Here is a 13893-nt window from a genome sequence, read left to right on the forward strand (position 1 = left end):
TGTTTGTTGATGTTGCTGTTGTTTTAATTTTGCAGCACATGTGAAAACACTCATGGATCATGGACAGCACAAAACTTAAAAATCTGCTCATGAAATTTTACCTGTCCATGTATATCTCCACACACTGTTACTGGTGTTGATACTGGCTGAACATTTGACTCTTCTAAGAGGAGGTCACAAACATAGTCACATAGCCGCTGTAAAAAGAGAAAATAAAAGGTAAACATTTACTACAACATTAAAACTAAAGATAAAATACCAAAAAAGAAAAATACCAGGTCTAATACTTACAAAACCCAAGTATACTTTTTGATAGGAAAGTACCCTGTGATAATTCAGGGGCTGGATTTCTGCCAGCTGTCACACAGAATTCTTAAAGCAATGCAAACTACCTATAGAGACACTAGGTTCTAGGAGACAGACAGCTTTACAAGAACTGTAAAATGATGCTTTTCACCAAAAAAACACACACATATATACATATATATACACGAAGAAATAATTTTAACAGTAAAAGGTTTTTGGTTTTTTTTTTTTTTGAAACGGAGTCTCACTCTATCTCCCAGGCTGAAATGCAGTGGCACGATCTCAGCTCACTTCTACCTCCGTCTCCCAGATTCAAGCAGTTCTCCTGCCTCAGCCTCCCAAGTAGCTGGGGTTACAGGCGTGTGCCACCACACCCAGCTAATTTTTGTATTTTTAGTAGACACAGGGTTTTACCATGTTGGCCAGGCTGGTCTTGAACTCCTGACCTCAGGTGATCCACCCACCTCAGCCTCCCAAAGTGCTGGGATTACAGGTGTCAGCCACCGTGCCCAGCCAGTAAAAGGTCTTTATCTGGTAATTTAAAAAATAAATTGCAAACCACACACTTACCATTTGACCCAGCAATTGTAGTCTTGGCAATAAAAACATGTTCAAAATCTGTATATAAATACTCACAGAAGCCTAATTCATAATAGCCCAAAACTAAAAACAAATCAGATATCCTTCAATGAGTGAATGGTTAAACACATTTTGGTACATCCACACCATGTAATACTACTCAGCAATAAAAAGAAATGAATACTGCCACAAAACAACCTGGATTCATCTCAAGGCATTTATGTTGAGTGAAAAAACAAAACTACAGAAAACTGTCCCAAAAGGTTATATACTGTATAATTCCATTTATATAACCTTTTTTTTCCCTTTTTTTGGAGACAGAGTCTTGCTCTCTTGCCCAGGCTGGAGTCCAGTAGCACAATTTCAGTTCACTGCAAACTGCTTCCCAGTTCAAGTGATTCCCATGCCTCAGTCTCCCAAGTACCTGGGATTACAGGTGCACACCATCATGCCCAGCTAATTTTTGTATTCTTAGTAGTTTCACCATGTTGGTCAGGCTGGTCTCAAACTCCCGACCTCAGGTGATCTGCCTGCTTCGGCCTCCCAAAGTGGTGGATTACAGGCATTGAGCCACTGCACTCGGCCATGTTTATACGACATTCTTGAAGTGACAAAATTAAAGAAATGGAGAACAGATTAGTTGTTGCCAGGGGTCCAACAGTTGCAGGAAGGAAGTGGGTGTGGCTATAAAAGGGCAACATGAGGAATTCTTGTGGTGATGGACCTGTTCTGTATTTTGACTATAGAGTTGGATACATGAGCCCTTATCCAATAAAACTGCAAAGAACTGAATACACACACACACACACACACACACACACACACACACACACACACAGAAACACAAGTAAAACTGAAGAAATCTGAACATCATGAGGTGATGATCTTGGGTTGTACCTTAAGATCATGAGTTCTATCAGTGTCAACGTTGGCTGACGTTGTATTGGTTGTGGCATTACACTACAGTTCTACAAAATGTTACCACTGGGGAAAACTGGGATATTTTGAAATAAAAAGGTTAACTATAATTATAAAATTCAAATCTAAAACTGAGGAGCCAGCTGGGCACAGTGGCTCTTGCCTGTAATCCCAGCATTTTGGGAGGCCAAAGTGGGCGGATCATTTGAGGTCAGGAGTTCAAGACCAGCCTGGCCAACATGGCAAAACCCCATCTCTACTAAAAATATAAAAATTAGGCTGGGCGCAGTGGCTCACGCCTGTAATCCCAGCACTTTGGGAGGCTGAGGTGGGTGGATCACGAGGTCAGGAGATCGAGACCATCCTGGCTAACATGGTGAAACCCCGTCTCTACTAAAAAAATACAAAAAATTAGCCGGGCAAGGTGGCGGGCGCTTGTAATCCCAGCTATGCGGGAGGCTGAGGCAGGAGAATGGCGTGAACCCCGGGGGCAGAGCCTGCAGTGAGCCGAGATCGCGCCACTGCACTCCAGCCTGGGCGACAGTGAGACTCCGTCTCAAAAAAAAAAAAAAAAAAAAAAAACAAAAACAAAAATTAGCCAGGAGTGGTGGCAGGCACCTGTAATCCCAGCTACTCGGGAGGCTGAGGCAGGAGAATCACTTGAATCCGGGAGGCAGAGGTTGCAGTGAGCCGAGACTGCGCCCATTGCACTCCAGCCTGGGCAGCAGAGAGACTCCACCTCAAAAAAAAAAAAAAAAAAAAAAAAATTAGCCAGGCATGGGGGTGCACGGCTGTAATCCCAGCTACTCAGGAGGATGAGGCAAGAGAATCGCTTGAACCCAGGAGACAAAGGTTGCTGTAAACCAAGATTGCGCCACTGCACTCCAGCTTGGGAAACAGAGTGAGACTCTTTCTCAAAACAAACAAACAAACAACAACAACAACAAAAAAAACGATGAGCCTTTTAAAATTTTTTTTATTTTTTTGAGACGGAATCTCGCTCTGTTGCCAGTCTGGAGTGCAGTGGCACAATCTCAGCTCACTGCCATCTCTGCCTCCCAGGTTCAAGCCATTCTCCTGCCTCAGCCTCCCGAGTAGCTGGGATTACAGGCATGCGTCACCATACCCAGCTTATTTTTGTATTTTTAGTAGAGACAGGGTTTCACCATGTTGGCCAGGACGGTCTCGCTCTCCTGACCTCATGATCCGCCCGCCTCGGCCTCCCGAAGTGCTGGGATTACAGGCGTGAGCCACCGCACCCAGCCAAGCCATTCTTTTTGTTAAAGGAACTCTAAATGTTTGCACTTCAAAAATATTTGTCCACTGAAAGTAAACCAAAAAATGTCACAGAAAGCATATGATTCTCACACCAACGTTCTGGAAAAGGAAGTATACATCCCTGCTATATACAGGGAACTGGAGGTCGCAGGTGGAACCTTCCTTCCTACCTGAGACCAGTTTGTACTATTGCCAAAGACTTATTGGATTTTATGATAGGTCTGCCAAGAAAGGAGAAATTAAACTAACAAGCATAATGAAATTACTTTCAACATTAATTAAGGAATCTAAACGCTACAATCTCATTAATATATGAGAAACACTTTAACAGTTACAGCTACAACAATAGCTACACAGTGGCAAGAACAGAACTCAATGGGAGGGGGAGGAGAAAAAAAAGGGCTCCCAAAAGAAAATGAGGGGAAATAGAGTTGTTAATTTCCTAAACATTATACAAAAAATCAGAAAACTTCAAAATAAAATGATTTGCCTTCATTCCTAGGGTAAGTTCCTGATCTTAAAATAGCACCTCAAAGGCAAGATCCTCCTTTTGGCCTGGAATCCTTCTGGCCTTGAGTCCCTGGGTAGCTAGCTCCTGTTTGTGTTGAATTTTCCACACCTAGATGCTTCAACAAATCAATCCATGGTCCTACCATATAGTACATCCATCACTCATTAAAAAAAATAACAAAAACAGGCCAGCCGTGGTGGCTCACACCTATAATCCCAGAACTTTAGGGAGGCTGAGGCAGGTGGATCATTTGAGGTCAGGAGTTCGAGACCAGCCTAGCCAACATAGCAAAACCTTGTCTACACTAAAAAATATAAAAATAAGCCAGTCAGTAGAGGCACGCACCTGTAATCTCAGCTACTTGGGAGGTTGAGGCAGGAGAATCGCTTGAGCCTGGGAGGCCGAGGTTGCAGTGTGCCGAGATCGCACCACTGCACTCCAGTCTGGGTGACAGAGTGAGAACCTGTCCAAAAAAAAAAAAAAAAACAGGCCAGGTGTGTGGCTCACATCTGTAATCCCAGCACTTTGGGAGGCCGAGGCAGGTGGATCACCTGAGGTCAGGAGTTCAAGATCAGCCTGGCCAACATGGTGAAACCTCATCTCTACTACAAATACAAATAATTAGCCGGGTGTGGTGGCGGGCGCCGGTAATCCTGTACTTAGGAGGCTGAGGCAGGAGAATTGCTTGAACCCAGGAGCAGAGGTTGCAGTGAGCCAAGATCACGCCACTGCACTCCAGCCTGGATGACAGAGTGAGACTCTGTCTCAAAAAAAAAACAAAAACAAAAGCAAAAAATAGATGCTGGTGAGTGAAACAACGTTTCTGAACTTTGAGCCTTAAACTTTATACTGAAAGATGTTCTCGAAGGTTCCATCAGAATTATAAAATTCTGGTTTGCATTAGTACGCCGGCCGGGCGCGGTGGCTCACGTCTGTAATCCCAGCACTTTGGGAGGCCGAGGCGGGTGGATCACGAGGTCAGGAAATGGAGACCATCCTGGCTAACATGGTGAAGCCCCGTCTCTACCAAAAAAAAAAAATACAAAAAAATTAGCCGGGCGTGGTGGCAGGTGCCTGTAGTCCTAGCTACTCGGGAGGCTGAGGCAGGAGAATGGCGTGAACCCGGGAGGCGGAGCTTGCAGTGAGCCGAGATCGTGCCACTGCACTCCAGCCTGGTCGACAGCGCAAGACTCCGTCTCAAAAAAAAAAAAAAGAAAGAAATTACCTATGCCAAATTTCTCGCTTGACTTAGATAATAAGACTAAGATGTTACTTAATCTTAGCAACAGATCTAGAATCCAAGTTTCCTACCACTTTCCACTACACTATATTGAATATTTAGTTGTTCAATGCAACAAATATTTATGGAATGCCTGGTATGTTACCAGGTATTGTTCTAGATACAAAGTAAATAGCAATGACCAAAACAGACTAAAAACTCTGCTCTCAAGGGGCTTACGTTCTAATAGAATGAGACAGACAATAAATAAGTAAAATATATAACAGCAATTTGTCACATAGTGATATCAAGGAAGTATAGAGAAAACAGACACACTAGAAGAGGGATGGGGTGCTGGGGTGGAGAGTAGGTGCTGTTATTTTAAACAGGGATAGTATGGAAGCCTTACTGATAAAGTGAATTTTGAGCAAAACTCTGAAGGAGGTAAGGCTATGAGGACACAATACTGCAGGCAGAGAAATAAAGACCAAAAGTCCTGATGTGAAGCATGCTTGCTGTCTAAGAAACATCATCAAGGCTGGTGTGTTTAGAGTAAACTGAATGAGAAGAAAAACAGGAGAGCATCACAGAATTATTTAGGTCACTGGTGGTGAAAATAAGGACCTGGGCTTCTACTGAGTGTAACGGGAAGCCATTAGAAGTTGTAGAGCAGAAGACTGACATGATATTAAGTCAGCTATGTTGAAAACAAACTGGCCAGGCCTGGTGGCTCACACCTATCATCCCAGCACTTTGGGAGGCCGAGGTGAGTATATCACTTGAGCTCAGGAGTTCGAGACCTGCCAGGGCAACAAGGCAAAAGCCAGTCCGAACAAAAAATACAAAAACTAGCTGGGCGTGGTGGCATGTGCCTGAAGTCCCAGATACTTGGAAGGCTGAGGTGCAAGGATCGCTTGAGCCCGGGAGGTCAAAGCTGCAGTGAGCTGAGATTGTGCCACCGCACTCCAGCCTGGGTCACAGAGCGAGACCCTTTCTCAAAAAAACAAGAAAAGAGAAAATGGAATGATGGTGGTGGAGGGGTGGCTGGGCTGGGGTTGGAATGGGGACAAAGGAGTAAGCAGGGAGATCAGTTAAGTGTCTTCTATAATAATCTAGGTAAAAGTTAACTGGCTTGGACAGGGTAGTAGAAGGAGAAAATAGGGAAAATAGATTCCAGATGTTATCTGAATGTAGCATCTGCTAGATTTATGACCGGCTGGATACAGGGTGTTAAGAGAAAGTAAAGAATCAAGGATGACTCGGGGTTTCTGGCTTAAACAATTAGAAGGCTGCAAATAATCATTACTGAGACAGTTACAACTCCAGGGAAAGTAGATTTTTTTTATTGTGTTTTTTTACCCCTGTAAATAGACTTTATTTTTTAGAGCAGTTTTAGCTTCACAGCAAAATTGAGCAGAAAGTACAGAGTTCCCGGCCAGGCGCAGTGGCTCACGCCTGTAATCCCAGCACCTTGGGGGGCCGAGACGGGCGGATCATGAGGTCAGGAGATCGAGACCATCCTGGCTAACACAGTGAAACCTCATCTCTACTAAAAATACAAAAAATTAGCCGGGCGTGGTGGCGGGCGCCTGTAGTTCCAGCTACTCGAAAGGCTGAGGCAGGAGAATGGCGTGAACCCGGGAGGCGGAGTTTGCAATAAGCAGAGATGGCGCCACTGCACTCCAGCCTGGGGTGAGAGCAAGACTCCGTCTCAAAACAAACAAAAAAAATCTTAAAGAAAGTACAGAGTTCCCTTGCTGGGCACAGTGGCTCGTGCCTGTAATCCCACCACTTAGGGAGGCAAAGGCAGGAGGATCGCTTGAGCCCAGGAGTTCAAGACCTCCCTCGGCAATATAGAGAGACCTCGTTCTCCATAAAAAGGGGGAAAAAAAAAGAAAAAAGAAAAAAGTAGAGTTCTCATATACCCCCTGCCCCTCCCCCCAGACAGCCTCCCCGCATCAACATCTCACACCTGAGTGGTACGTTTGTTACAGATGATGAGCATACACTGACATATCATTATCATCCAAAGGTCATAGTTTGTTTAAATTAGGGTCACTCCTACTGCACATTCTGTAAGTTTTGACAATTGTATAATGACATGTACCTACCATTATAGTATCACACAGAATAGTTTTACCTATTCAAACTCACCTCCCTCCAACCTCTGAAAACCACTGATCTTTTTACTGTCTCTATAGTTTTGCCTTTCCCAAAATGTCATATAGTTGGAATCATATATATGTAGCCTTTTCAGGTTGGTTTCTTTCATGTAGTAATATGTATTTAAGGTTCTTCCATGTCTTTTTATGGCTTGATAGCTCATTTCTTCTTAGCACTGCATAATATTTCATTGTCTGGGTGTATTACAGTTTGTTTATCCATCCACCCAGTGAAGGACATCTTGGTTCCTTCCAAGTTTTGGCAATTATGAATAAAGTGGCTATAAAAGTCTATGTACAGGTTTTTGTATGGACATAAATTTACAACTCATTTGGGTAAATATCAAGGAGCAGGACTGCTGGATTATATGAAGAGTTTGTTTAGTTTTGTAAGAAACTGCCAAACCGTCTTCCAAAGTGGCTGTACCATTTTGCACTCCCACCAGCAATGAACGAGAGTTCTTGTTGCTCCACATCTTCATCAGCATTTGGTACTGTTAGTGTTCTGGATTTTGGCCATTCTAATAGGTATATACTGGTTATCTCATGGTTGTTTCACTTTGTATTTCCCTAATGACACAGGAGGTAGAGCATCTTTTCATACGCTTGTCATCACTATATCTTCTTTGATGAGGTGTCTTTTGTCCATTTTTTTGGCATATATGTATTTATTTTACTTCATTATATCTTACTAATATTCTTTAAGGGACAAACCAGGCAAGTAGGCTACAGCGAGGAAATCTTAGAGAGTTAAGAAATCACTATGATACTTCCAGGTATTATCTTCAGTGATGCTTCTTATCTTTATTCTGGGACTCCAGGTAATATTCAGCTCCTACAGCTACCACAAATGCAGCAAATCCCCATTTGAATCTTGGTAATAATGCAGCAACAAAGGAAACATTTCTGCAAAGCCACCCACATATCTCCAAGCTTCACTGCGGCCCAAAAAATCTCTTAGCCCTCCTGCAGCCAGCTTCTTCTGGACAGTTTCTACTGGTGTCCCTTCCATCTTCCATTGTTTATAATCTGGAAGTTCCATTTTACTATCTCCATGTTCATGTCCATGTCCATGGGCCACGTCTTGCAAGACTGTGAGAATTGAGGAAAACATATTGTGATGTGCCTTCCACTTTCACACCTAGGTGGTGAAAGAGTAATTCAGCACAACCATTCTGAAAAACTGGCATGATCTGACAGCAACTTTGTTTTGTCCATTTTTTAATCAGATTGTTCATTTTCTTATTGAGTTTTAAGAGTTATCTGTAGGCCGGGCATGATGGCTCATGTCTGTAATCCCAGCACTTTGGGAGGCCGAGGAGGTCGGATCACCTGAGGTCAGGAGTTTGAGACCAGCCTGACCAACACAGAGAAACCCCATCTCTACTAAAAATACAAAATTAGCTGGGTGTGGTGGCACATGCCTATAATCCCAGCTACTCGAGAGGCAGAGGCAGGATAAAACACAGGAGGCAGAGATTGCAGTGAGCTGAGATCGTGCCACCGCACTCCAGCCTAGGCAACAAGAGCAAAACTCCATCTCAAAAAAAAAAAAAAAAAAGAATTCTCTGCATATTTTGGGTAACAATACTTTATCAGACATGTCTTTTGCAAATATTTTCTCCCAGTACATGGATCATCATCTCATTCTCTTGATAGGGTCTTTCACAAAGCAAAAGCTTTTAATTTTAATGAAGTCTGGCTTATCAACTATTTCTTTCAAGAGCAGATTGTTTTGGCCTGGCGCGGTGGCTCACACTTGTAATCCCAGCACTTTGGGAGGCTGAGGTGGGCGGATCACGAGGTCAGGAGATCGAGACCATCCTGGCTAACACGGTGAAACCCCGTCTCTACTAAAAATACAAAAAATTAGCCGGGCGTGGTGGCAGGCGCCTGTAGTCCCAGCTACTCGGGAGGCTGAGGCAGGAGAATGGCACAAACCCGGGAGGCGGAGCTTGCAGTGAGCCGAGATCGCGCCACTGCACTCCAGCCTGGGCAACAGAGCGAGACTCCATCTCAAAAAAAAAAATAAAAAGAGCAGATTGTTTTGATTTGTTTATAGGTTTGGTTTGGAGGGTGGGAAACTATGAATATAATTTTTTATTTTTATTTATTAGACGGAGTTTCGTCCTAACTCCTCTCCACAGAGGCTGCCCCACACACCAGCCTCACCAGGTCTGGGGGGCTACCTATGCATGCTCCCTCCTCTGAGGCTTTGTACTTTCTGTTCACTCAGTCAAGTACGCTTTTCCCTAGACATGGGCTTGGCTATCTCTCCTCATCCAGCTTCAGCTTTCCTTTTCTCTTTTTTTTTTTTTTTGGAGACAAAGTCTTGCTTTGTTGTTCAGGCTGGAGTGCAATGGCGTGATATTGGCTCACTGCAACCTCCACCTCCCGGATTCAAGTGATTCTCCTGCCTCAGCCTCCCAAGTATCTGGGATTGCAGGCACCTGCCACCATGCCCAGCTAATTTTTATATTTTTAGTAGAGATGGGGTTTCACCACATTGGCCAGGCTGGTCTCGAGCTCCTGACCTCAGGTGATCTACCCACCTCAGCCTCCCAAAGTGCTAGGATTACAAGTGTGAGCATCATAAAAAATCACTTGTTTTAATTTTTTAAAACAACTATTGCAACATAATTCACCTACATAAAATGCATCCCTTTGAAGGCTAAGAGTCAATGGTTTTCATTATATTCACAGTGGTGGTAACCATCGCCATAATCAATTTTAGAACATTTTCATCACCCCAAAAAGAAACCATATACACATTAGCAGTCACTCCCCTCATCCCCATACCAACACCCCACAGCCCTATGTATTAGCTCATAAATAATAATAATCACAACCTTGACCACAACCACTCAATCCAATTAGTCCTTGTGGATAGATGGCTGTCTTTCCAGTCAATTTCAAAATATCAGTGTTGGACAGCATCCTACTTCTATTAATAATCCATTAGACCTATGATACATATTTATTATTTTTATAATAATTAGCATCCAAAGTTTGCAACCTATTTGCATTAAAGAACAAATATGCCAGGAACTGATGAATGATTCTACATTTGGCCTGTACTTTTTTTTTTTTTTTGAGATGGAGTTTCGCTCTTGTCACCCAGGCTGGAGTGCAATGGTGTGATCTCGGCTCACTGCACCCTCCGCCTCCCAGGTTCAAGCGATTCTCCTGCCTCAGCCCCCCTAGTAGCTGGGATTACAGGCACAGGCCACTATGCCTGGTTAATTTTTGTATTTTTAGTAGAGACAGGGTTTCGCCATGTTGGCCAGGCTGGTCTCAAACTCCTGACCTCAGGTGATCCACCCACTTTAGCCTCCCAAAGTGCTGGGGTTACAGGCGTGAGCCACTGTGTCTGGCCGGTTCCCATATTTCAATGTGTCAGAATTTTTGCTGACATGTAACTGGTTCTCCTAGTCCATAAGGCCTCCTAAACTTGAAGTCATCCCTGGTTACCACCCCATACACTATGTGCTAGCCTGAAAATAACAGTGGACTATAAACTGAAGAACATCACTGTGAAACTCTGTCAATCTGAAAGACTGAGTGTCTGGAGAACACATGTAAACTACCTAGCAGCAGCCTTCAACCAGGGCCTAGGCACACTAACTAGAGTAAAATTACAGCTGCGTCCTACGACTGCCACCTCTGCTGACCCCAACTGATGATTTAGAGAGCTATGTCTCTAAGCCAAAGCTATTGCCTCTTATCTCTAGTTTGGCAGTAGCTTACAAATCGCTATCACGCACACACAAAAATAAGAAGTCTATGAAATCTCACTATAAATGCTACGTGACTCAATCAACTACATTCACAGTGGCCTCAAAGAGCCCTGCCTTGTCATCATGGTGAAGACACATGCTCCTCTCCTCCCAAACCCTTTACAGCTTTATCCCAAATTTAGGGTAAACTATACCCTTTTCTCCTCATCATGCCCAAATACTTTTTCTTTTTTTGTGTGTTCTGTTTTCTATTTTTTTTTTTTTATTATACTTAAGTTCTGGGATACATGTGCAGAACGTGTATCCACATGCCATGGTGGTTTCCTGCACCCATCAACCCGTCATCTACAATTGGTATTTCTCCTAATGATATCCCTCCCTTTACCCCCGACCCCCCGACAGGCCCCAGCATGTGATGTTCCCCTCCCCTCTGCCCATATGTTCTCATTGTTCAACTCACGCTTATGAGTGAGAACATGCAGTGTTTCATTTTCTGTTCCTGTGTTAGTTTGCTGAAAATGATGGTTTCCAGCTTCATCCATGTCCCTGCAAAGGACATGAACTCATTCTTTTTTATGGCTGCATAGTATTCCATAGTGTATATGTGCCACATTTTCTTTATCCGGTCTATCATTGATGGGCATTTGAGCTAGTTCCAAGTCTTCGCTATTGTGAACAGTGCTGCAATAAACATGCAAGTGCATGCGTCTTTATAGTAAAATGATTTATAATCCTTTGGGTACATACCCAGTAATGGGATTGCTGGGCCAAATGGTATTTCTAGTTCTAGATCCTTGAGGAATTGCCACACTGTCTTCCACAACGGTTGAACTAATTTGCACTCCCACCAACAGTGTAAAAGTGTTCCTATTTCTCCACATTGTCTCCAGCACCTGTTGTTTCCTGACTTTTTAATGATTGCCATTCTAACTGGCATGAGATGGTATCTCATTGTGGTTTTGATTTGCATTTCTTTAATGACCAGTGCTCTTTTTCGTATGTTTGGTGCCCAACTACTTTCTAATCCTTGAACAGGAAGGGGTTCATAGCCATCATTCTTAGCAGACCTCTATGTCTCTTCTCTACCTTTTCCTCAAGACATTTGTTCACAGTTCCATTCTATTCTCTGTTCTGTCTCCCAGTTCCCTCTTGCCCCCACAAACACTGGGTTCTAAACTTTTAAAATTACTTGTTTAGCTGATCTTGTTATCTAAAACATACTACTTCCTTTTATCTACTTTTACATACTGGTATTTATAAAATACTCTTAGCTTTAAAAATAAAGATCTCACAGTCAGGTGTGGTGGCTCACAACTGTAATATCAGCATTTTGCGAGGCCAAGGCAGGAAGATGGCTGGAGGCCCAGAGCTCAAGACTAGCTTGGGCAACATAGCAAAACCTCATCTCAACTAGCTAGCTAAGTAACTAACTAAATAAATATCTAGCTAACATTATATTTCACACAGTCTTTATATAAAGTCTCTACTATAATACAGATCACTGGGAATGAGAAGTTAGGAATCTGGAATGACCATGATATTCACACACTTATGATCCAGAAGGTACTATCTGTATCCTCAGGCCAGATCAGTTTCTCAACCATGGCACTACTAATTATTCATTGCAGGGGGCTGCTTGCTGTCTTGTGGATGTTTAGCAAAATCTCTGACATCTACACCTACTAGATACCCATAGCAACTTCCCACCCGTCTCCTGCCCCAGCTGTGACAACCAAAAATGTCTCCAGACACTGCCAAAAATCCTTTAGGGGGCAAAATTGCCCCCAGTTGAGAAGGAGTGGTCTAGATCTTTCTCCTGAGTTTAATACTATTAGAACAGTGTTTAGAGCACATTTGGCAATCAATAAGTAGTTGTTATCTAAGTGACATAAGTATCCAAGAGCAATTCTGGACACCTCTATCTCAATGTCTTAGCTTGGCAGCATCTCAAACTCAATATGGCCCAAACCAAACTTCCCGTATTCCTTAATCTAGTTATAGTACTAAGTATTCCTTGCCAGAAACTAAGAAATTATGCTAAACTCTCTTCATCATAACCTAGAACAAATCTGTTAACAGGTGCCACTATACCTTCTTCATTTCCTTTCCAACACAACAATCACTTATCATTGCCTTATCTCAGACTCTCATATCACCGGGCCTAATGCTTCTATGACATTTTTCACGCATTCCAATCCATGGTCCACAATGCTGCCAGAATAAACATTTCAAAAGCCTACTGTTGGCCGGGCGCAGTGGCTCACGCTTGTAATCCCAGCACTTTGGGAGGCCGAGGCGGGCGGATCACGAGGTCAGGAGATCGAGACCACAGTGAAACCACATCTCTACTAAAAATACAAAAAATTAGCCGGGCATGGTGGTGGGCGCCTGTAGTTCCAGCTACTCGGAGAGGCTGAGGCAGGAGAATGGCGTGAACCTGAAAGGCGGAGCTTGCAGTGAGCAGAGATGGTGCCACTGCACTCCAGCCTGGGCGACAGAGCGAGACTCTGTCTCAAAAAAAAAAAAAAGCCTACTGTTATTCTCCTTCTTAAAAACTCCTCAAGCATATTCCTCCATTTATGGCAGTGTTTCCCAAACACCAAATACCATTTTCATTATTTTGTCATATTCCTACCACATACAACAGTGTATCCCTGTAATAATTTTCTTTGAATCTACTTTTTAGTTAGCTACATTTTAAACAGTATCACGAATCACAGTATGATTTTTCTCTAAAATATAAAAACATTTCAAAGTGTTCATGCACCACCTAAAAGATAACAATCTAAGTTTAACAGCCTACTCTTCTATGATTTGGCATCTTTCTTTCCAGTACCACCTCCAGCCACACCAAACCACTTCAAGTTCCCCGAACCAGCCATGTTCTTGCAAATTACACTATACTATTGCACATGGTATTTATTCTGTTTGCATGTTCTTTCCTTCTCATTTTGTCTACCTGAACTCTGCCCCTCCTAACTGCTCCTTTATGAAATCATCTCTGACTCTAAAGTTACATACTGTTTCTTCTGTTTGCCAACACCCTGGGCAGCCTCTATTACAGCCTTTGTTTACCTCTTTACCTCCCTTACTATATTGAAAGCCCCTCAAAGGCAGACACAAGTATCCGATTCTGCCCCTGGCACCCACAGGGAACAGTACTTAACACAAGGAACCATGTAA

At 43.1% G+C, this 13893-nt stretch overlaps 2 protein-coding genes across 5 annotated transcripts in view; both read right to left on the reverse strand.

Annotated features, from left to right (window-relative positions):
* The window catches only part of PPP6C (protein phosphatase 6 catalytic subunit), a 45463-nt gene that overhangs the window by 22337 nt on the left and 9233 nt on the right, over positions 1 to 13893 (reverse strand). For 3 of the 4 annotated variants that reach the window (XM_032165118.2, XM_032165117.2, XM_058445228.1), the window contains exon 2: positions 102 to 197. In XM_032165118.2, coding sequence (XP_032021009.1) covers positions 102 to 197 — 96 coding nt within the window. Of the gene's footprint in view, positions 1 to 101; positions 198 to 13513; positions 13782 to 13893 lie in introns of those variants that run through there. The other variant, XM_058445229.1, reaches the window with a different exon arrangement.
* LOC116475658 (NADH dehydrogenase [ubiquinone] 1 beta subcomplex subunit 3-like) lies at positions 7747 to 8140 on the reverse strand. Its single transcript, XM_032165119.3, is given in 2 exon segments — positions 7747 to 7880; positions 7883 to 8140. Coding segments are annotated over 2 exon segments (327 nt in total). The 5' UTR covers positions 8088 to 8140; the 3' UTR covers positions 7747 to 7758.

This window comes from Hylobates moloch, unplaced genomic scaffold (genome assembly GCF_009828535.3).
Source record: "Hylobates moloch isolate HMO894 unplaced genomic scaffold, HMol_V3 SCAFFOLD_10, whole genome shotgun sequence".
NCBI lineage: Eukaryota > Metazoa > Chordata > Mammalia > Primates > Hylobatidae > Hylobates > Hylobates moloch.